General features: G+C 41.3%; 1 protein-coding gene across 1 annotated transcript in view; it reads left to right on the plus strand.

Moving 5' to 3' along the window:
- Positions 1-5,402: 5,402 nt before the first annotated feature.
- LOC120926917 (ephrin type-A receptor 7-like) overlaps positions 5,403-24,210 on the plus strand; it is a 118,478-nt gene continuing 99,670 nt past the window's right edge. Inside the window, exon 1 of the mRNA XM_040337216.1 lies at positions 5,403-5,675. Coding sequence (XP_040193150.1) covers positions 5,606-5,675 — 70 coding nt within the window. The 5' untranslated portion in view covers positions 5,403-5,605. The remainder of the gene's footprint in view (positions 5,676-24,210) is intronic.

A 24,210-nucleotide genomic window follows, 5' to 3' on the forward strand; every position in this document is an offset into this window, starting at 1 on the left:
CTGGAAGGGGGCGGGTTGTTTGTTAATGAGGTCAGCTGGCGAACTCCTTCCAGTGTCTTGCTGGTTTTCACAACCTAAAGTCCATAATGTAGATGTTTCCCATACTGTACAACACATTGAATGCTGCAATAATGGCTGGTGTAGGTAAAATCGAAGGGCCAGATTCACGTAGATCAGCGGATCTATAGATCCGCTCGATCTACGTGATTTAAGATCCGCTCCCGCAAGTTTGAGAGGAAAGTGGCTAATTCACAAACCACTTACCTCCAAACTTGCGGCGGCGGATCCTAAATCCCCCGGCAGGAATTCAAATTCCGCGGCTAGGGGGAGTGTACTATTTAAATCAGGCGCGTTCCCGCGCCGATTTAAATGCGCATGCGCCGTCCGCGAAATTTCCCGGCGTGCATTGCTCCCACTGACGTCGCTAGGACGTCAGTGGTTTCGACGCTTACGTAAACGACGTCCGTCCGTATTCGAGAACGACTTACGCAAACGACGTTAAAAAATTCAAATTCGACGCGGGAACGCCGGCTATACTTAACATTGGCTGCGCCTGATCAAAGAAGGGGTAAGTATACGCCGGGAAAGCCGCTACGGAAACGTCGTAAGAAGACTGCGTCGGGTCCGCGTATGTTCGTGAATTTGCGTATCTCGCTGATTTACATATTATTTATCGTAAATCAGCGGGAACGCCCCAGGCGCCATTTTTAAATGGAAAAAAAGATCCGACAGTGTAACACAGTGTAACACTGTCAGATCTTAGCCCTATCTATGCGTATCTGATTCTATGAATCAGGCGCATAGATAGGACCAGTGTAAGTCAGAGATACGATGGTGTATCTGTAGATACACCGTCGTATCTCTTTGTGAATCTGGCCCGAAAGCTTTTTCTTTTCTGCAAAATAAGCTATATTGATACATAAAGAAGCTGGAATTAAGGCAACAAAAAGGTGAATTTAAACTTTAATCCATTCACCCAAAAAATATCTCTACTTTTACATTTTCTGAATGTATATATATATATATATACAGTATATTGGCCCGGATTCAGAAAGAAGTTACGACGGCGTATCTCCAGATACACCGTTGTAACTCCGAATGCGGGCCGTCGCAACTCGGCACCTGATTCATAGAATCAGATACGCCTCACAGTTACCTAGATACGAGCGGCGTAAGTCTCCCACGCCGTCATATCTTAGGGTGCATATTTACGCTGGCGCTTCCGTTGATTTCCACGTTGAATATGCAAATTAGCGAGATACGCCGATTCAGAAACGTACGTCCGCCCGGCGCATTGATTTACGTCATTTACGTAAGGCTTTTTCCGGCGTAAAGTTACCCCTGCTATATGAGGCGTAGCTAATGTTAAGTATGGACGTCGGGCCAGCGTCGAATTTTGCGTCGTTTACGTCATTTGCGTAAGTCGTACGCGAATAGGGCTGTGCGTAATTTACGTTCACGTCTAAAGCAATGACTATTTGCGGTGTAATTTGAAGCATGCGCACTGGGATACTTTCATGGATGGCGCATGCGCCGTTCGTTAGTAATGTCAATTACGTGGGGTCACGACTATTTAGCATACAACACGCCCCCTACCAGCCTATTTTGAATTACGCGGGCTTACGCCGGCCCATATACGATACGCCTCAGTAACTTCGGGCGCAAGTTCTTTCTGAATACAGGACTTGCCTCTCAAAGTTACGGCGGCTTGAAGTTACCCGCCTAAAGATAGGCATTTGTATCTGAATCCGGGCCATTGTGTCTGTTCAAAAGACACTGATGCTCCATGCTCTTACATTAAATTGCAAGGTGTTCTGCTGAGTTTGATGAAGACTGAATTGTATTGTCTACACCATACTTCAGAGGTATTTCTGCACAGATCTCATTTCACATAATTGCATGGCATATTTTGAGTCAGAAGAGAAGCCAAGTTGTAGAAATATATACAGTACATTATTATTTCCCAAAGAGTTTCTTGAACAGAGATGCTTCTGTGTGCATATTTCCAGCCACTAAACTATGTGGTGAAGCTACATAGGCTGTTTTGAGTGGTTATCTGTGTATGAATCTTGATTTTCTTTCTTTACTTGAGTTTTTTGTTTTACATTCACTTTGTAACTACTTGCCTGTAATTATTTAGTTCATTGTGAATTTTTTCTTGATTTTAACATGTGTGTGATGTCCTGTTGTGAACTTAGGTTTTGAAATGGTTCAACTTTTTTCTCCTCCTCCTTGGTAATTGAGGAAAGGAGCGCATTTAATTAAAGTAGTTTTAAAGGCTGAAGGTTTTTATCTGTGGCATCGGCTGTGTCTTTTGGACAGCGGCTCCTTACCATGTCAGACCCATGTAACACAGGGGACATCCACACTCATAATAAGGGCACTGATCATCATTGTCCTGATGATCCGTGCAGCCCCATCAGTGCCGACAAGTGCTGCCAATCTGTGCCCATCAGTGCTGCTAATCAGTACCAATCAGTGCTGCATATCAGTGACTATCAGTGCTGCCTGCCAGTGCCCATCAGTAATGCCTGTAAATGCCCATAAGTGCTGCCTATCAGTGCCCATCAGTGCCACCTATCAGTTTCTCCTATCAGTGCCCATCAGTGCCACCTGTCAGTACCTGACAGTGCCACCTATCAGTGCCCATCAGTGCCACATATCAGTGCAGCCTTATCAATGCCCCCTCATCAGTGCCCATCAGTGCTGCCTCATTAGTGTAATACACATGTAATATTTCTGTGCTACACCTGTATTATGCATGTAGTATGCCTGTAATACACCTGTAATATGCTTGTAATGCACCTGTAATATGTATGTAATAATTATGTAAAAACTATATTTACTGTGCTTCAGTTTGTGAATAAACAGGGAGACGGTTCATTCTGTGCAGCTGAGGCTTTCTCTGACTCAAAGGTGAGACATCAGGGGTCTATTTAGACCCCTGATATTTTATCAAAGCCCCCCAACAGGGCTGCTATAAATGTAAAAATAAATAAATAATAAAATGCAAAAAAAAAAATACCACTGCTCAACTGACAACTCACCTGTAATATGCCTGTAATATCCATGTAATACATAATTTGCCTGTACTGCATCTGTAATTTGCCTGTAGTATGCCTGTAATACACCTGTAATGCCTCGTACACACGATCGGAATTTTCGATGGAAAAAGTCAGACAGACTTTTTCCATCGGAAATTCCGACCGTGTGTATGCCCATCGTAGTAATTTCTTTGCAGTTTCATCACAGTTGTGATGTGAGTTTGGTCGGGCAAAAGCCCTGTAGTATGCATGTAATACACCTGTGATATGCCTTTAATATGCTTGTAATGCACCTGTAACATACCTGTAATACGCCTGTGATATACCTGTAGTATGACTGCAATACACCTGAAATATGCATGTAATACACCTGTAATATGTCTGTAATACACCTGTAATTTCCCTGTAATACACCTGTATTATGCTTGTAATACACCTGTAATATGCCTGTAATACACCTGTAATATGTCTGTAATACACCTGTAATTTCCCTGTAATACACCTGTATTATGCTTGTAATGCACCTGTAATATGCCTGTAATACACCTGTAGTACGCATGCAATATGCCTGTACTACAACTGTATTATGCCTGTAGTATGCCTGTAATACACTTGTAATATGCATGTAATACATCAGTGATATGCCTGTAATATACCTGTAATTTCCCTGTAATACACCTGTATTATGCTTGTAATACACCTGTATTATGCTTGTAATACACCTGTCATATGCCTGTAGTATACATGTAATACACCTGTAGTATACATGTAATACACCTGTAGTATATATGTATTACACCTGTGCCTGTAGTATACATGTAATACACCTGTAATATGCCTGTAGTATACATGTAATACACCTGTAATATGCCTGTAATACGCCTGTAGTATACATGTAATACACCTATAATATGCCTGTAATACACCTGTAATATGCCTGTAGTATACATGTAATACACCTGTAATATGCCTGTAATATGTCTGTATAATACATGTAATACACCTATAATATGCCTGTAATACACCTGTAATATGCCTGTAGTATACATGTAATACACCTATAATATGCCTGTAATACACCTGTAATATGCCTGTAGTATACGTGCAATACACCTGTAATATGCCTGTAATACGCCTGTAGTATTCATGTAATACACCTATAATATGCCTGTAATACACCTGTAATATGTCTGTATTATACATGTAATACACCTGTAATATGCCTGTAATACACCTATAATATGCCTGTAATACACCTGTAATATGTCTGTATTATACATGTAATACACCTGTAAAATGCCTGTAATACACCTGTAATATGCCTGTAATACACCTGTAATATGCCTGTAATACACCTGTAATATGTCTGTAGTATACATGTAATACCCCTGTAATACACCTGTAATATGCCTGTAATGTGCTTGTAATGTACCTGTAATTTCCCTGTAATACACCTATAATCTGCCTGAAAAAATTACTGCAATATACTTTTCAAACGCTCAGGTGTGAATGGGTCCTCAAAATCAACAGGATATGGCTATGCCTTCATTCACACGTTAGCGATTTGTAAACATGTGCAAAATCATGCGATTTCACCATTCATTGTTAAAAATCGCCTGTTTAAATAAACACGTGAAGCTCAACGTGGATAGAGCAGCCTATGAATAAGAATAAGCTGCACTATGCTTGATGCGATTTTGCGCTCGTTCATTATAAACGTATATGCAATGTCAGACTCAAACAGGGTAGATCCCCCAGGGTGGTAAAATGATTACTTGTTTTCTGTTGATCCGCAGCAATGGGATACTTTGCTCATGAATACGATCGTATTTCGATTGATCAGATTATGAGATTACACGGCAAAAATTGAATTTGCGATCGATCCATAATTATGATCGCATCTTGTTGATCAGACTCTACTTCCCCGTGTGTGACATATCGATCAGATGAGTTGCGGATTATAGATGAAGCACTCCTATCAGAGAAGATCGATCTGGAAAAAAAATGATCATGAACTGAAAGGTGTATGGCCACCAAAAGGAGAATAGACAATCAGATTGTATAGTGTATGGTCAGCCTTGCACTTCTCCATTCTTCCATTCATTTGCTATGTGAGATGTGAAATGTCACTATGCTCTGTGCACACAATCACCTTGCAGCTGAAAGCCAAGTGTATGTATGTGTGTGTGTGTGTGTGTGTGTGTGTGCTAGGTGAGCTAAGCCTGTCCTTTCCATAGCCAGGCTTTCTTCCAGCTGCACAGCCCCCAATGATCCTCTCTATAGTCAGTGCACGCAGATCCTCATCCCCTCATTGTATAGGGTAGTATGATGTCTGATCACTCCCAGCTCACCCTGCACACTCTGCCTGCACTCCCTATCCTCAGACAGACACAACACGTGCTGCCTCCCTCCTCCACCACTCTCTCATTGGCTGCTCATCCCGGCTCTGCACCGCCCTCCTCTTCCTATTATGGGGCATCCTGAGTCCGAACTGGGAGCTCCAAACAGCAGCATCAGTATCAGCAGCATCAGCATCTCTGGGTATCTATAGTACACACAGCATGGGGCTCTGCAGCACCCTCACTTGTCTCATGGCTCTCATTCTGCCCTACTACCTCTATGCAGAGCAAGGTAAGTCTACTGCCAGCAGCTACACACACATTACACAGCACATCTGCTCCTCTACAAGGCATGCTATAGGGGTGCCTTATCACAAAGACATCTTTTATACAGGGACATAACTATGCTAAAATAGCCCACTTATAAGGCGATGTGCAATGTGATGTCTGCATGCTTTTTATAATACAAAAACAGCATGGGAACATGCCACAGCACTTACTAGCATGGGGATTTTGACAGTTATTGTTGTTACCAGTTTGAAAGTATACGCGTGTATATATCTAGATAGATAGATAGATAGATAGATAGATAGATAGATAGATAGATAGATAGATAGATAGATAGATAGATAGATAGATAGATACTGTAATCAACTTGTGTGATGTATGATATGACTGTTCTTGTACTGTTGTTGCTGCAGCGATTGTCTAGCAGAAGAAATATAGAAACATATATTAATGCATTAGTGACTTTAAAGGGAATTTACTAAGACTGGACTGCACATGGCAGCCAATCAGCTTCTACGTTTCTTTTTTAAAGCTTAGCTGAACAAACTAAAGCTAGAAGCTGATTGGTTGCCATGCATACAATTTCCCCCCCTCTTTGAATTTGCCTGGTTTTCAATCAACAGTGATATCGCTATCAATGAATGGCAGGGTGTCTTTCATGAAATAATGATTCATATCATTGAGACGTCTGTTTAATAATAAAGATCGCTAGGTCGTCTGTTTAATACTATAATGTACAGTAAGATCATTGAGACATCAGTTTAATAATATTATTTTAGATCACTGAGACATCAGTTTAATATTGTACATTGTACAATATTGTATCATTTTAATAGTATTATAGGTATCTGTTTATTAACTTTATAGGTATCTGTTTAATAATATTATAGGTATCTGTTTATTAACTTTATATGTATCTGTTTAATAATATTATAGGTATCTGTTTAATAACTTTATAGGTATCTGTTTAATAATAGTATAGGTATCTGTTTAATAATAGTATTATAGGTATCTGTTTAATAATATTATAGGTATCTGTTTAATAATAGTATAGGTATCTGTTTAATAATAGTATTATAGGTATCTGTTTAATAATATTATAGGTATCTGTTTAATAATAGTATAGGTATCTGTTTAACAATATTATGTAACATCATTGAGACATCCATTTAGTAATATTATTTTCGATCACTAGGATATCTGTTTAATATCATTATTTCAGATCAATTATACATTTGTTGATTAATATTATGTTAGATCACTAGGGCATGTGTTTAATAATATCATCATTTACCCTGCTGCTTGCAGGAATAGCCGTAAACCATGCTATAGTTGAGCGTCTATTGTTTTGATGTGTAGGCAATCACCCCCCTGCTCTGGATAGTCTGAATTTAAAGGGCTGGCTGATCGGAGTACCTCTTTGAATGCATGCAAGGATGCAGCTTTTGTCTTTGCTCTCCCTGCTGAATAGTGGAGCAGTGAGATGGTTAATGGTACCTGTGACACAAGGTTTTCTTAGCGCAGAAGGCGCAGATTTCATGTGCAGGCATTTTCCAGGACATACTTTTGGTCATATGCCTTTGTGGCTCTGTTGTTATTTGCAGGCTATGATACTTGACTAATGTCTGGGGTTGACAAACCTCTGAAGTGGGAGGTAAATGAGAAGTCAAAGAACCATTGCTATTTTATTTTTTCTCTTTTTTGGTGCTGGGCATTTAGAATGGTAGAGCTGATTTTCACAGCGGTATGGAAAATTATTGCTCAATGGTGCATGCATGATTTCTAATTGACTGGACTCTTCCTTAGTATCTTGACAGAGCAAGCCAGCAGGGAAACTGCATATCTCATCAATGACAGCTATTTACTGTAGAACTTAACTATTGGCACAAGATGGCATAATTACTTCCTGGAGACAAAAATGTCCTCTGCCACACTAGCAAGATCTCTTTAGTTTAATCAGAGCCTGTTTTTTTTTTTTAACACTGTAACAAAGTACCATATAAATGTTACTCAATGAACTGATGACTCATATGATTTACTTACTATTGTAAGCTTTGTATTGGCATGCCAAACCAGCAATCACCTCTAAAGACACAGCAAGGTTAAGAGCAATATCATAAAACACAAATTGCTACCTCCAATTGGATGATTGGGGAAAATGCAAATTTGTGTCTTAGTGTATTCAGTAAATTATTGCTTTTATTTCATAAGATAATGTAAAGGATGTAAATTACGACCATTATGTCGTCCGAAGTGCGTTAACCAGTATCAGTTGGTCAGTTTACTGCAGTCCAGTTGGTAAAGGATAAATTCTGATTGGCTGACTGGGTGCTATGGTTTTGCGAAGTTTGCACGTTGCTTTTTTCCCTTATTAAATTAATGAGTAGCTTGGTCATGCTTTTATGAAACAGGGGTGTGCCTGCAGTGAAAGCTGATTATATACACAGCTGCTTAGTGATTAGCACTTCCCAGCACTGGGGTCCCTGGTTCAAATCCCGGTCAGCATGCTGTCTGCATGTAGTTTGCATATTCTCCCTGTGCTTGCATGGGTTTCATCCCAAAGATGTTCCGGTAGGCTGATTGGGTTCTTTCTAATTTGGCCCAAGTATGTGTGCACATGTGATATAGGAACCTTAGATTGTAAGCTCTTTGAGGGCAGGGACTGATGTGACTGTGGAAATTGTTGGTCCTATAATAAATAAAATACCTCCTATTTACCTGTTAAGTGAACATCCCATTAAACTTTGTAAAGGAAAACACTCCTTTTTTTAATATTTGGGAAGTGTTACTGAAGCTGTGAGTTAAGTGATGCTATGTGACACAAAACGTACCAGCTGACAGGCAGCATATAATGAGCGAGGCAATGTCTAGCAATCTGCATTGTTGCATTCTGGAGATCTCAGTTTGCTTTCTTTTAAATTAATAATTATATATCCACGTTGGACATTTTACGTGTTATAGAAATGTTGAGTACAGTGTAAAAATTTGTTAAAAATAACCTGTAACATTTGCAGAATTATGTCCCAGTGGGTTCTTATTCTGCACATTGACTTTCTTATGCCTTTACAGAAATGTTTCCACCTATTCTGCATAGAACAGCTGCAAACTAGCGCTACACCCCAGTTATAAAAAAGAAATAAAATAAGTTATTTAGGATGATATTGTGAAATAAGTAGGAGGATGCGGCACTGTGTAGCTTGGGCAGGTGATCCTTTACAGCTTGCAATCTGCCGGAATGGCAAAGAGCACTGTGTAAAACAAGCCAAAGCATCTTAAAAATATTTGAAGTCACTTTAATCTAAGTGAATAACTTGTTTTTAGAAGTCCATTTTCTTCCAGGCTTCAAGATGTTGGAGAAAGGTGTATGATGAATTCCAAAAAGAAAAAAAGGTCCAGAGTTACAGAGATGAGAGAGAAAGATTTAGGTGTGAGTGTTGTAGATATAAGCGGTTCAAAGATGAGGCATTTCTGAGCTTGGTATAAGAGGATCGTACTGATGGAAGCTGAGATTGAAGGTGATATACATGAATGTGCTAAGCCTTGTAGAGAGTGATGGAAATGGGAACTTTAGAGAAAAAAGGCTAGGGATAGTACAGGTTCTAATATTTTTGCCAAGCATTTACAAGTTGTATCACAAGGAAATGTTACATGATCTGATCAATCACCTATCTATAAATGCACTGTGTCTATAGGGACCTGTGTCCATATAGCTAGGTTATTGAAATATAAACCATTTTAGGTTTCTCTGGAACACTTTTCGGGATTATTTCTTCTATGTTCGTTGCTCTTTTCCATGTGTGTGGAATTTAACAATATCCCATACACTTCCATTTATGTGATCTGTAATCTGATTAACACTGCAGAATTATTAAATAAGATATTTAAGTGGTTTATCTCAGGAAAAGAAAGCCATATTCTATAAATACAATTATATTTTACATCTTACAAGTACTCAGGAACTGATTATTGCCCATGTAATTAATGCATTACCTAATTGCAATAGAAGGTATCAATCAATAGTATGACAATCATCGCTACAAGCTTGGTATTCTATCTTTGTTCTTGCTACAACCAGACTATAATTAAATCAGCAAGAAACGTTCAAGCATATGTCACCTTATCCTTAAAATACCCCATAGGTTGCAGTTTTTAGTGAATCGTTTTGGATCACTTTCCTATCAGTGACACATCATGTAAAAACATTTTCCCAATACTTATTCTTTCCATTTTAACTTTCAAAAATTGGCAGTAACTTTGAGTATATGATTTTTTCTGGAATTATTTGTCTTTTATTGAGAGGCAATATAATTGTGAGTGGAATTGGGAAAATAGGTGTTTTTGTATACTGAGCATGGGGTATTCCTGAAGTATGATTTGATAAAGTATTAAATGCAATGCAAAAATAGAAGCAACCCTATCAGTCGTGTAAGAAATTCAAGGGATTTTATTCCAGCATTTCAGCCTCCATCAGACTCCTCAGCATTCAACATTTCTGGTGGTGTATGATTGATAAATCTTTCACTGCACTCTTTCTTTGGCTCCATCCTCAAAGATCCTTATAGATCATTAGGGGACACAGAAGTAATGTTGGGGTTAGAGAATTCAAGTTACAGACGTGTTGACAGATAGTGTAGCGTGGAGCAAAACAGGAGCTACCAGAGAGGTATTAGCTCTTCTACTACCGGGTGGACCTATTTTTAACTATTTAGGGTCGCTTTAAGACCCATGAGTTGCAATGTTTTCTCACCATATCATAGCTGTGCAGCTGAAATTGTAACATACAAGTTCTATCCATGAACCAATAGGTGATTTATTTTCTGAATTTAAGGTGGCATGTTATGAGGAAATGTGGATGAGGTCACAGATAAATCATAGTCAATTCAGAGGGTGTGGAGAGATGTGCACTTATCTCCACGTTTGGTGGACATGCCCTCTAGTGAGAACCTTTTGAGCTAAAGTGTTTGGGATACTATCTACACTCTTTGACAGACCACTAACCCTTTACTCCACAGTTGCAATCCTTCATTTAAATACCTTTGAGTTCACTAAGCTTCAATTTAGGCTCCTTCTGCACTTTATAACAGCTGGTAAACAAATGCTAGCAAAGGCCTGGAAAACTGCCAAGTTGTGCCTTGTCAAAATTAAGTACAGGATCATGAAGGCCTCTCTACAAGATAGAGTCCCTGGGGCAGATCCACAAAGAAATTATGCCGGCGTATCTATTGATAAGCCGGCGTAATTTAAAAATTCCCGCGTCGTATCTTTGTTTTGAATCCTCAAAACAAGATACGACGGCATCTCAGCTTGATCCGACAGGCGTACGTCTTCGAACGCCTTCGGATCTTAGATGCAACTTTTCGGCGGCCGCTAGGTGGTGTTTCCGTCGAAATCCGCGTCGAGTATGCAAATTAGCTATTTACGGTGATCCACGAACATACGTCGGCCCGGGGCATTTTTTTCCGTCGTTTGCGTTCGGCTTTTTCCGGCGTATAGTTAAAGCTGCTGTTCTGAGGCGTACTCAATGTTAAGTATGGCCGTCCTTCCTGCGTAAAATTTTGAATTTTTTGCGTCGTTTGCGTAAGTCGTTCGCGAATAGGAATTTGCGTAGAATGACGTCACCGTCGTAAGCATTGGCTGGTTCCGGTTTAATTTCGAGCATGCACACTGGGATACCCCCAGGGACGGTGCATGCGCAGTTAAAAAAAAACGTTGTTTACGTCGGGTCACAACGTATTAACATAAAACACGCCCCCATCACTTTCTATTTGAATTCCGCGCCCTTACACCGCAACAGATACACTACGCCGCCGTAACTTACGGCGCGGATTCGTTGTGAGTTCAAACCAAACAAAAGTAAGTTACAGCGGCGTAGCATATCTTAGATACACTGCGCCTGGCGCAGATGTATGTGGATCTGGCCCTCTGTCTTTACCAAGCTATGGTGGTGACCTTGGGTTGCTCATTTCCTTTCCAATTGGTTTTGATGATTCCTTGTTCGAGCCTTGACTCTATATCACACAAGTCCCCATTTCTCCTCCTATCATGATACATACTATACATATCTATTTTTGAATTATAAAATATATGTGTAGCCTGTCTACTTCCAAAAGCAGGCTTTAACCACAAGTACTAAGAACCATTACCTTTTGAGTTACATCGATCGGATTCTCCACCAACAGCCTGTCATCACACAATTCCCGTTGGATAATCCGATCGGGTGTACGAGGCTTTAGGCTGCCTGTGTCTGCTAGCACAAGGAGTGTCCCTTTGTCAGACTGCAGTTTCGCATGAGAGCACATGAATGGGTGGCTCCATAGGTCCATGCAAGTCAAGGAAAGTGGGACCAGCGCTCTAGGTATAAGCTGATTGAGGAGGGAAAAGAAAACAAGAGCAGTGAGCTTATTGAGAAGCAGCACAGTGTTCATACCAGCAGTATAAGTAGCAAAAACAAATTTAGGCTTTTATTATCATTTCCATCATCATAGTTTGCTGTACCAGTCCTCATTGCAGATAGGGAATCATTTATTTAATATTCCCCCTCCCCATCATGGTGCAAGTGATAGAACCATCTTAGAGCACAAACTGCTGTTAATGCAGGAGTGGTTTATTTAAGAATGACCATGGGGGGATATGTTGGTCTTGATAAAATGCTGTATCATACATAGTGCTGCAGGTTGCCTGCACCTCCTGTTCTTTACATTTTTTTTTCTATATTTGAATAATCCTGAGTATGATGGGTATTGCTGGGTATGTTTTTTTTTAAATTGTTTATTTATAAAAAAAAATTGCAAGTCATAAAGAAGATAATACATGTGAAACATTAACATTTTGAAGTAATGCAGGTATACACTGTCTTGGAGAACTACATGACATGAATAGATTGTACAAATAAAGGAATAGCGGTGTGATTAATCAGTTGACTAGAATGGGAAAGAGATAGTCAAACCCATAATAAAGAGACAAGAGAAAGAAAAAGAAAAAAGTTGAAACAACCTCCTACTCTAACCGTAAAGTAGTGATAGAGGCAATATAAACATACTGCATAACCTTGCACAAAGATCTGTACAAAAAGAAAGGTACAGGCATACCCCGCTTTAAGTACACTCACTTTACATACACTCGCGAGTAAGGACATACCTGCAATTGTATGTAAAGTGCCTTACAAGTACTGTACAGACATTTTGCAGCCGCAGTAGAAGGAGCTTAAGCTCAGAGAGCATGACCTGCTCTGTTCCAGTGTGCCCCTGACACCCCCACTACAGCCCCTGAGACCTTAACTACATCCCCTGACCCCCCACTACACCCTAGAAGTTAAAAAATATATTGTTTCACTTTAAGTACATTTTCGTTTTACATACATGCTCTGGTCCCATTGTGTACTTAAAAGTGGGGTATGCCTGTAATTAGTGTTTACTAATCTGTAAATAGGAGTGTAGAAGCTTTAGGTGAATCTGAAGCCTCGTACACACGATTGAGTTTCTCGGCAAAAACCAGCAAGAAACTTGCTGGGAGATATTTTTTTGCCGAGGAAACCAGTCGTGTGTACATTTTCGTCTAGGAAACTGTCGAGAAACTCGACGAGCCAAAAAGAGAGCGTGTTCTCTATTTCCTTGATGGGAATGGAGGAAATTGGCTTGTCGAGTTCCTCAACAGCCTAACAAGGAACTCGACGAGGAAAACGATGTGTTTCGCCCGTCGAGTTCCTCGGTCGTGTGTACGAGGCCTGATGCTGTCTTTGCAAGTCGGGAAAGGTCAGTAAATGTCGAGTCACTGGGTTAACAAAATGTCATAGTTGGAAAAGTCCTGCCTGGGTCCAAGGTAACATACGATCATAAGAAAGGCTATCTGGGATGTCTGGGTTGAATACAAGTGGTGGGCTCAGAACATCTTTTCAAAATAGACAATGTGAACAGCATTGGAGCTAAACAGATTTTCCATAATTGGGGCATATAAAGGGCAGTAGCTGGGCATGTTTTAATGGAAACTTATTCAGTTTTTTTTATGTGCAGGATATTGTAAATAAAGTTACGGCTCTTACTTTGTGTATAATATTGGCTGGTGATTGTTCAAGCACTTACTGTCTTTGTGAATCATTTTTGGATTACATTGGACGGCAAGGATATAAAGGGAGCCTGGTAATGAAAAACACCACTACATTTCTTAAGTTGAAGCACATATCTGGAAGACTGTGTCAGCGGCTAAATAGCCTGTCTGCTCATTACTGTATTTGTCTAGAAGAGTCACATAATATGTCAGATAAACATGTTCATTGTATTCTGTACATTATCTACTAGAAAATCTCACAGTGCCTATCCCTGTCCCTTCTGTATGTTGGCAATAAATCACTAAGCTTGCTTAGAGTTTCATTTTAGTGATAAATGGCAAAAGTTTATTTTTAATATTGGACCTATTAGAGTAAAGATAAGCACTAGCCTAAAATATCAGAACAATTTTTTCTACAGCCTGTAGAGGACACACTAATGAAGGTGATTTTAAAATAGTAGTCACAGCTATTTATACTTTTGTTTTTATCCTGAAAGTGTGGTATATGCTTAGCAAATAATTATGTTTGTCCTTCAGAAGTTGCTTTTGAAATGTAACTGTCAGCAAGGGAGATGTCATTTATTTCCACTCAGAAACCAGTGACATTAAAATGTGTACACAGTAGCTTGCAATGGTATAGGTGTCTGTTTAATTAACTCTGATAATGCCTGCATGATCGCAGTTTACCATCACATCACATGATAATTTATCACTGCTGTAGAAAAGTTGCCAGCCCAATTAGCTATGGCAAGAACATTTCTCCACCCGGTCATATGGTCATATTAGGTCATGGATGTCACCAGTATCCTCACCCTTTTGCATACATACATCTTAGGAGTGAGGAATGTCCTGGCCACGGCTAAATGGGCTGGCAGTAATGTGATCATGGTATAGCTTCCCATGGGTTCATCAGACCTGGGTTAGGACTTAAGCCTCGTACACACGACCAGTTTTCTCGGCAAAAAACAGCAAGAAAACTGCTTCTTGCCGAGAAAACCATTCGTGTGTACGAGGCTTCCAGGTTTCTCGTCTGGAAATCTGGCCAGAATATCGACGAGAAAAAAAGAGAACCTGCTCTCTTTTTTCTCGTCAAGATCCTTGACGGCCTGTTTCCCGACGAGAAACCCGAGAGTGTGTATACTTACCTGTCGTCGTGGAAACCCGCACATGCTCGAAATGACTTTGACGCATGCGCGGTAGCTTCTACGGCATAGGTAGGGTGAAGCAAGATGGCGGCAACGGCATCGATGACGTCACCGCGTTCTTGCCTTTCAAGAGAACCGTGGTTCTTTTGAAAGGTCAGTGTGTACACTTGGGCGGCAAGAGATTCTCGTCAGGGAAAATGATGGGTTTTTCTTGATGAGATTCTTGCCCATGTGTACAGGGCCTAAGACCAAACCTGGCTCATTCCTAAATATCACCACAAAGTAAAAAGAAAGGCCTGTAGAGCAGAGTGGGCAAAGCTTTAGAACAATGCACAAAGGCATTTTTTGAAAGAACAAGCAAACAAAAAATCCCCTATCACACTCAAAAAATACACAGTGGGATTACTTTATCTGGAGAGTGTAAAAATCTGCAGCAGCTGTGCATAGAAACCAATCAAAATAAAAACAAAAAGAAACGTCCATGCTTGTAAAAACAAAGGGCCAGATTCAGAAAGAGATAAGACGGCGTATCTCCTGATACGCCGTCGTATCTCCTGATACGCCGTCGTATCTCCTGATACGCCGTCGTATCTCTGAGTTCCGCCAGTCGTATCTATGCAACTGATTCAGAGAATCAGTTACGCATAGATATCCCTAAGATCCGACAGGTGTAAGTGTCTTACACCGTCGGATCTTAGGCTGCAATTCCAGGCTGGTCGCTAGGTGGTGCTTCCGTATTTTTACGTGAGGAATATGCAAATGAGGATTTACGCCGATTCAGAAACTAACGACCGACCGGCGCTTTTTTTTTACGTCGTTTGCGTTTGGCTTTTTCCGGCGTATAGTTACCCCTGCTATATGAGGGGTAGCTAATGTTAAGTATGGCAGTCGTTCCTGCGCCGAGTTTTGAAATTTTACTTTGTTTGCGTAAGTCGTTCGCGAATACGGCTGGATGTAATTTACGTTCACGTCGAAAGCAATGACGTCCTTGCGACGTCATTTAGAGCAATGCACACTGGGATATTTTATGGACGGCGCATGCGCCGTTCAAATAATACATCAAAAATGCAGGGTCAAGTTAGATTTAAATAATACACGCCCCCAACATCCCCATTTGAATTACGCGGCCTTACGCCGCAACACATAAGTTACGCCGCCGTAACTAAGGGCGCAAGTTCTTTCTGAATAAAGAACTTGCGCCCAAAGTTAGAGCGGCGTATCGGAGATACGTTACGCGGGCCAGACAGAAACGCTCAGGTATCTGAATCCGGCCCCATATGTATAAACACAATGGGCCAGATTCACAGTCAGCTTACGCCGACGTATCTGTTGATACCCCGCATAAGTTCTGTGATGCGCCATCGTATTTATGCGCCGTATTCAGGGAACAAGATCCGCCTGAATTTTGCCAAGATACGACCGACGTAAGTCTCCTATGCCGTCGTATCTTGGGTGCATATTTACGCTGGCCGCTAGGGGCGCTACCGTTGATTTATGCGTCAAATATGTAAATGAGCTAGATACGCCGATTCACGAACGTACTTGCGCCTGTCGCAGTAAGCTACGCTGTTTATGTAAGGCGTACGTCCGGCGTAAAGTTACCCCTGCTATATGAGGCGCAGCCAATGCTAAGGTATGGACGACGGAACAGCCGTCGGATTTTACGTCGTTTACACAAGTCGTACGTGAATGGGACTGGGCGTAGGTTACGTTCATGTCGTTGCCATTGAGCTGTCGTATCCTACGGCGTAAATTTCGACGTGCTTCTGAGCATGCGCGCGCATGCCCCGTTCGTTCGGCGCTTCATTTACATGGGGTCACGATTAATTTATACAACACGCCCACTACCAGCCTACTTTGAATTAGGCGGGCTTACACCGGCCCATTTACGTTACGCTGCCGTAACTTAGGGAGCAAGTGCTTTGTGAATACTGTACTTGCCTCTCTATGTAACGTCGGCGTAGCGCATATGAGATGCGCTACACCCGCACAGAGATACGCCGATCTCTGTGAATCTGGCCCATTATATGGAAATAAACTAGTGTGTATGTAATACCGCAAGCAGCTGTCATGTGTTCCCACACCTCAAAATATAAAATATCTAAATAGTGCAGCGCAACAATGTAAATAACCCAAAAGAAAGAAGGAACCACACTATATCCAATAAGCTATAAAAAGTACATCAATAAATAACGTCCATGTAAATCTCAAACATATGTGCTTGATAACAATAAATCTGTTACAGTCAAATGTATATCATTAATATGTGATCCACTTTATTTGCAAATAAAAAGTGCTCCACCTCTGTGCCCACCACCTTCCACTGCAGCCTCTTACCTCCCTAATAGACCCACACAAAGGTAAGATCCCCTACTTCCAAACATCCTCTGACAGATCATTAATCTGTGCTGGAATTCAGTATTTAGCCCATACAGTGGCGGCTGGTGCTCAAACTGAAAGAAAAAACATAAATTGGAGGCACTGTGCCCATCAAACACAGCTACTGTGCCATCAAACGCAGCTACTGTGCCCATCAATTGCCGCCACTGTGCCCATCAAGCACAGCCACTGTGCCCATCAAACGCAGCCACTGTGCCATCAAACGCAGTCACTGTGCCCATCAAGCGCAGCCACTGTGCCCATCAAACGCAGCCTCTGTGCCATCAAATGCAGCCACTGAGCCCATCAAATGCAGCCACTGTTCCCATCAAAAGCAGCCACTGTTCCCATCAAACGCAACTACTGTGCCCATCAAACGCAGCCACTGTGCCATCAAACGCAGCCACTGTATCCATAAATTGCCGCCACTGTGCCATCAAATGCAGTTACTGTACTCATCAATAGGTGCCAGTGTGTCCATCAATTGCTGCCAGTGTGCCCATCAATTGCTGCTACTGTGCCCATCAATTGCTGCCAGTGTGCCCATCAATTTCCGCTACTGTGCCCCATCAAATGTTGCCAGCATGCCCTTAAATTGCTGCAACTGTGCCCCATGAAATGCTGCCAGTGTGCCCATCAATTGCCACTTCTGTGCCCCAATAAATGTTGCCAGTGTGCCCATCAATTGCCGCTACTGTGCCCCATCAAATGTTGCCAGCGGCAGTGTACTGCATGTCCTCCATGTCTTCTTCCGTCCTCTCTCAGGGTCCAATCTCACTGCCTGATGTTTCAGCCAATCACGTGAGAGGTAACAGACCCGGCAACTCGATTGGCTGAGAGGCAGTTCAGTGTTAGCAAAGCACATTCCTTTGTTTTGCTAACACAAATGTAGGGTGTACATACTCTTTACCAAAAGTTTAAAACTACTGCAATGCATTGGAACATTGCCTCACATGGGAGCAGGCATAACGTACAACAGCACAAGCACTTCCACTGGTGTGAATGAGCCCTTACTTACTTACTTACTTACTTACTTACTTATTGAACTTGGTGCAGCAGTTAAAAGTGGTAAAACAATTGGCAATCATAAAAGTGAATGTCTGTCGCCATTACTGTTTAAACTTAGATTGGAACCGTTCCTCTATAACTGTTTAAACTTAGATTGGAACCGTTCTTCTAGAATATCAAACATAATAGTTCCATTCAGGCCTCGTACACACGACCGAGTTTCTCGGCAAAAACCAGCAAGAAACTTGCTGTTTTGTTTTGTTTTTTTGCCGAGGAAACCGGTCGTGTGTACACTTTTCGACAAGGAAACTGTCGAGGATCTCGTTGAGCCAAAAAGAGAGCATGTCTTCTTTTTCCTCGACGGGAATGGGGAAATTTGGCTCGCCGAGATCCTTGACATCCTAACAAGGAACTCGACGAGCAAAACGATGTGTTTTGCCCGTCGAGTTTCTCGGTCGTGTGTAGGAGGCTTCAGGGTTTGTTATCAGTGAACTACCACCACAAGGTTGCAGCTTATGCTGACAACCTCCTGTTCTATGTCACTAGCCCCCTTATTTCTCTACCTTCCCTAGTACTAGAACTGAAACAATACGGCTTGTTATCTAACTTTAGGATTAACCTCCAAAATGTTTCCCTTCCAGCTACTGTTGTTGATAGTCTACGCCCCTATTTCCCTTTCAAATGGGCCACACAGTTTATACAATATCTAGGGACTAAAATTCCAGCAAACCTTAACGTGATCTTTTCCCTGAACTTCCAACCTTTCCTCAATGCCCTATCGAGTGACCTGAATATATGGGAGTCCCTAACCCAATAATGTTTTGGCCAATGTAGCGTGTTGAAGATGAATGTTATGCCCAGGCTGCTTTACTTGCTACAGGCCTTACCACTTAAGCTGCCTCAAGTTTTCTTTCACTCTGTACGTTCAGCCTTCATACAGTTTGTTTAGCATGGTAAACACCTCCGCCTCAATAGAAATCTGTTACTACAGCTTAAACTCATTATGGAAACAATTTTTTATTTTCCATATTTATACTTAATCGCATATTGCTATAATCGCATCTCATTTAAAGTCCCAATCTTCCATTTTTTAACCCTTGCAGGGATGGAGGCCCGTGGCGGTCTAAGCCACGTGCCTCATACAAAGTCCCAACTCCATTTTATATGTTTTTAACTACAGCTTAAACTAAAAGGTGGAATAGGATTTCCTGACCCAGCGCTATACTACACAGCAGTCCAGATGACTAGAGTAGTGGACTGGTGCAGACACCAAACTCTTAAACTTTGGGTCATGTTGGAACAGGGGGTGGCAAGCGCACCACTTGCAGGTAAAAAATAAGTGTCTCACCTTACCAGCCACTTACTAATAGGCCCTGTCTTAGTTGAAATAGGTGAATTTTTTAAATTGGCTTCATTGGATAGCTTCCCCTCATGTATGACACCAATAATAGGACATCCAAGATTTTTACCCGGACTCACTGATCAATAATTCAGCTCATTATCACCCTAAAACCACAATGTGTGCACCTCAACTCCTGGGTACCAATGGCTGGCTTTCGACAAGGACTTTGTTTACCAGTTTGTCCACCTCTCTGCTGCCTCAATGGAGGGCACTCCAGTTGTCCCATTTTTTGCAATCTTTGCCAAAAGATACATTGCTCCCCAGAGAATTTGATGCATTTGAAGAGCTATATCTAGAAAGGGACCCAATTTGTGGATCTTTTTCTACTTCTTACAAATACCTCCTGGAACTTCATGCTTGTTCTGACCCCCCTTCCTTGCTAAATGGAAAAGGGACTTTCTCTGGCCCACAAAAGGAGTGTATACTCTTTTTTGCACATAAATCATTCCTGTGAAGCAGATACCAGGAAACCACATACAAGTTAATGACACATTGGAATGGAACCCCATGAGTCCTTGCGAAGTTGTTTCCTCAACAGAGCGATCGATGCTGGCGAAGTGGCTGATTCGAAGGCACTCTCTTACACATTTTCTGGGAGTGTCCTAAGCTCTGCACTTTCTGGCTACAACTTATGCACAAATTTACCGACATTTCCCTACATGATGTCACAGCTGCAATACTGCTTAATCTCACACCACTATCCAAGAAGAGTTACTACAAATCTTTGCTTAAGCACCTGCTAAATGCAGCTCTAGCTTGCATCCTTGGTATGTGGGTATGTGAAAACAACAATCTGCTCCAACAGTTACACAATGGCTCACAAGGGAGAATGATATCGAGCAACTGGAAGACCTTACCTCAACCCTCTGTGACAAAACTGAAGAGAGTCTCTTTCACTTCTCTGAGGAATACTTGCAATATGTCTGATTCAAACGTGTTTGGGCCTGTGCTCTTCACTGAGTTGTGGCCCTGACCCACTTTTTTCTAGCTCCCCCAGCCTTGACCCTGTCCTACCCCCCCCCTTTATTTTATTTCCTTTTTCCCCCTCCTCCTCCTCTTTCTTCATACTTCTCCACTCTTCTTTCATTTTCCTATTCTCTCTCTATACTATACTACCAGAAAAACCTTTGGATATGCTCAGATTAAAACACTTATAGCCTGTTTGATGTTTGTACATCTAGATAGCCTGAGCATTGAGGTTTCCGAGATATAGGTTGCTATTTTGCAGCATATCCTGAACTCCCGGAGACCTTACAGTTTACTTTCAACTGAAAATCTACCTTTCAAATGTTTTAAAACAACTGTCAGACTCATTTATACAGTTATGTATTCTTTTGTTAACTGATACAAATCCTCTAAATAAAAATAAACAAATAAAAAAAAAAAAGTGAATGTGCCATGCATCTTTCCTGATGCATCGATGCACCAAAAAACAGTCCTATAGGTAATAATGAATAAGGAGAGACGGAGCTACCTGCTGCAAAGTGCCTTATTATATTCATTACAGAATGAACAATCTTGTTGTTATGCTTTATTTATGTGTAAAATGCTAACTTCCCTGGCTCTTTACTCCCTTTTTCACATAAGAAATCCTTTAACCACTTAAGCCCCGGACCTTTAGGCAGCTAAATGCCCAGGTCAGGTTTTGCGATTCGGCACTGCGTCGCTTTAACAGACAATTGTGCGGTCGTGCGACGTGGCTCCCAAACAAAATTGGCGTCCTTTTTTCCCCACAAATAGAGCTTTTTTTTGGTGGTATTTGATCACCTCTGCGGTTTTTATTTTTTGCGCTATAAACAAAAATAGAGTGACAATTTTGAAAAAAATGTAATATTTTTTTACTTTTTGCTATAATAAATATCCCCCAAAAACATATATAACATTTTTTTCCCTCAGTTTAGGCCGATACGTATTCTTCTACCTATTTTTGGTAAAAAAAATCGCAATAGGCGTTTATCGATTGGTTTACGCAAAATTTACAGCGTTTACAAAATAGGGGATAGTTTTATTGCATTTTTATTAATTTTTTTTTTTTTTACTACTAATGGCGGCGATCAGCGATTTTTTTCGTGACTGCGACATTATGGCAGACACTTCGGACAATTTTGACACATTTTTGGGACCATTGTCATTTTCACAGCAATAAATGCATTTAAATTGCATTGTTTATTGTGAAAATGACAGTTGCAGTTTGGGAGTTAACCACAGGGGGCGCTGTAGGAGTTAGTGTTCACTTAGTGTGTGTTTACAACTGTAGGGGGGTGTGGCTGTAGGACTGACGTCATCGATCGAGTCTCCCTATATAAGGGATCACTCGATTGATGCAGCGCCATAGTGAAGCACGGGGAAGCCATGTTTACATACGGCTCTCCCCGTTCTTCAGCTCCGGGGAGCGATCGCGACGGAGTGGCAATAAACGAATAGCCGCGCCGTCGTCCCGGATCGCTCCCCGTGGGAATCCGACCGCCGCATGTAGCGGGGGGGGTCCCGATTGGACCCCCCACCCGCTAGAAGGCAAGGACGTACATGTACACCCATTTGCCTGTACGTGTCATTCTGTGGACGTACATTTACATGCGGCGGTCGGGAAGTGGTTAAATAATAAATCTTATGCCCTGTACACACGATAGGTTAGTCTGATGAAAACAGTCTGATGGATTTTTCCATCAGTTATCCGATGAAGCTGACTTTCATCAGTCTTGCATACACACCATCAGTTAAAAAAACGATCGTGTCAGAACGCTGTGACGTAAAACACAACGACGTGCTGAAAAAAATGAAGTTCAATGCTTCCAAGCATGCGTCGACTTAATTCTGAGCATGCGTGGATTTTTAACCGATGGACGTACCCACAGACGATCGTTTTTTTCTATAGTTTTTTTATCTATCAGATAATTTTAAAACAAGTTCCTATTTTTTTAACCTATGGATAAATAACCGATGGGGCCCACACACGATCGGTTTGGTCTGATGAAAACGGTCCATCAGACCGTTTTCATCAGACTAACCTATCGTGTGTACGCAGCATTACAGTTTCATTACAGTTTTGTGCCTTTTACCATTTATGTACATTCCTATTAGTGTTTCTCTATTTATCACAGAGAATTCACAGTTAAGAGAAGTAACAAGATATTCACCATTTTTTAGTACCTACTTGACTTATCACCTTTTATTAACGTCTTCACGCTAACAGAATGCAAATATGCGGCCTCTCGGTGAGTGGGCCTTGACGCCGAGCAGCTGCATATTTGCATTCAGAAATATAAACAAACCTGTGCCAAGAGCCTGCACCCTGCATGCTCCTAGCACAGTTACCGGTGCCTAATGGGAAGATCTAAATAGTTACTTGTGATCGGGAGCTTTATGATTATGTGCCCGCTGTTATGGCCAATCACTGTGGTCCCATGATCATAAACTCTGCCCCACCTCCCAGTACCAGAATCCCTTAAAGGGCCGGGAGGCACCAGCGTTAAGGGGTTAAACACTTATTACCACTTATCGCTGGCTATTCACTGTTTATTAAACATACACCCTAGTGCAGTTACGGTAATTAAGTGGGATCTGAGACATGCATGTTCAACAAACTTGCCTCAATGTACAATAGTCTAGACCAGTATTGGTCAACTTTGCAAATATACAGATCCTCAAATGAGGCATCCAACATGGTCAGAGGATTGCACTTAATTTTTGTTATTAGGATAGTATTAATACGATTTAAAATTTCATTTTGGATAAACAAATACTCTTTTAGAAAGCCATTAGACAATAAAAGACATATACCAGTGGTCTTCTTAAGCCTTTCCAAATTAGCAGCACACATTGTCCATAGACCACTTTGCATATCATCATAGCTCCTTACACTGTCTTTTACTGTCTTATTCATATTTATGAGAGGACAGTTGCCTGATCTGGCAATTTTTTTGTTTGATTGGGCAACAATCTTAAAACCATGTGTCAGGTTGACAGCCAGCCAAATGCCCTTGGGGAAATATTAATCAGTCAAACTGGAAATATATTATTCCCCTGATTAGCTTTCAATCTTTACAGCCTCCGTGTATAGCATAAACATGAATGCCTGGCTGTACTAAGGACAGTTGCTTGATTTGGCTATTTTTTTTGTTTGATTGGGCAGCAATCTTAAAGCCATGTGTCAGGCTGACAGACAGCCAAATGCCCCCGAGGAAACATTAATCAGTCAACCTGGAAATGTATGATTCCCCTGATTAGCTTTCCATCTTTACAGCCTCTGAGCATAGCATAAACACTAATGCCTGGCTGTACTAAGCAATTGCATTTATAAAAAGTCCAAATGAGATACATTCCTGAGCGAGGTTGGGTTGTGCAGCATATCAGTAAAATCTATTTTACTACATAGTGGTGCTCCAAGAGTAAAGCCTGGCACACCACCGCAGGTTAAACGGGAAAAAAAACTGACAGCTCTGGTCGGAGCAACTGTACTAACCATGCAAGGTTAGTTCAGCGACCTCCTCCAATCAGCGCTCTCTGTGATTGGCTGAGAGCACTGATCGGGAGTTGGTCATGCACATCTGACAAAAGCAGGC

Source organism: Rana temporaria, chromosome 2 (assembly GCF_905171775.1).
Source record: "Rana temporaria chromosome 2, aRanTem1.1, whole genome shotgun sequence".
Classification (NCBI taxonomy): domain Eukaryota; kingdom Metazoa; phylum Chordata; class Amphibia; order Anura; family Ranidae; genus Rana; species Rana temporaria.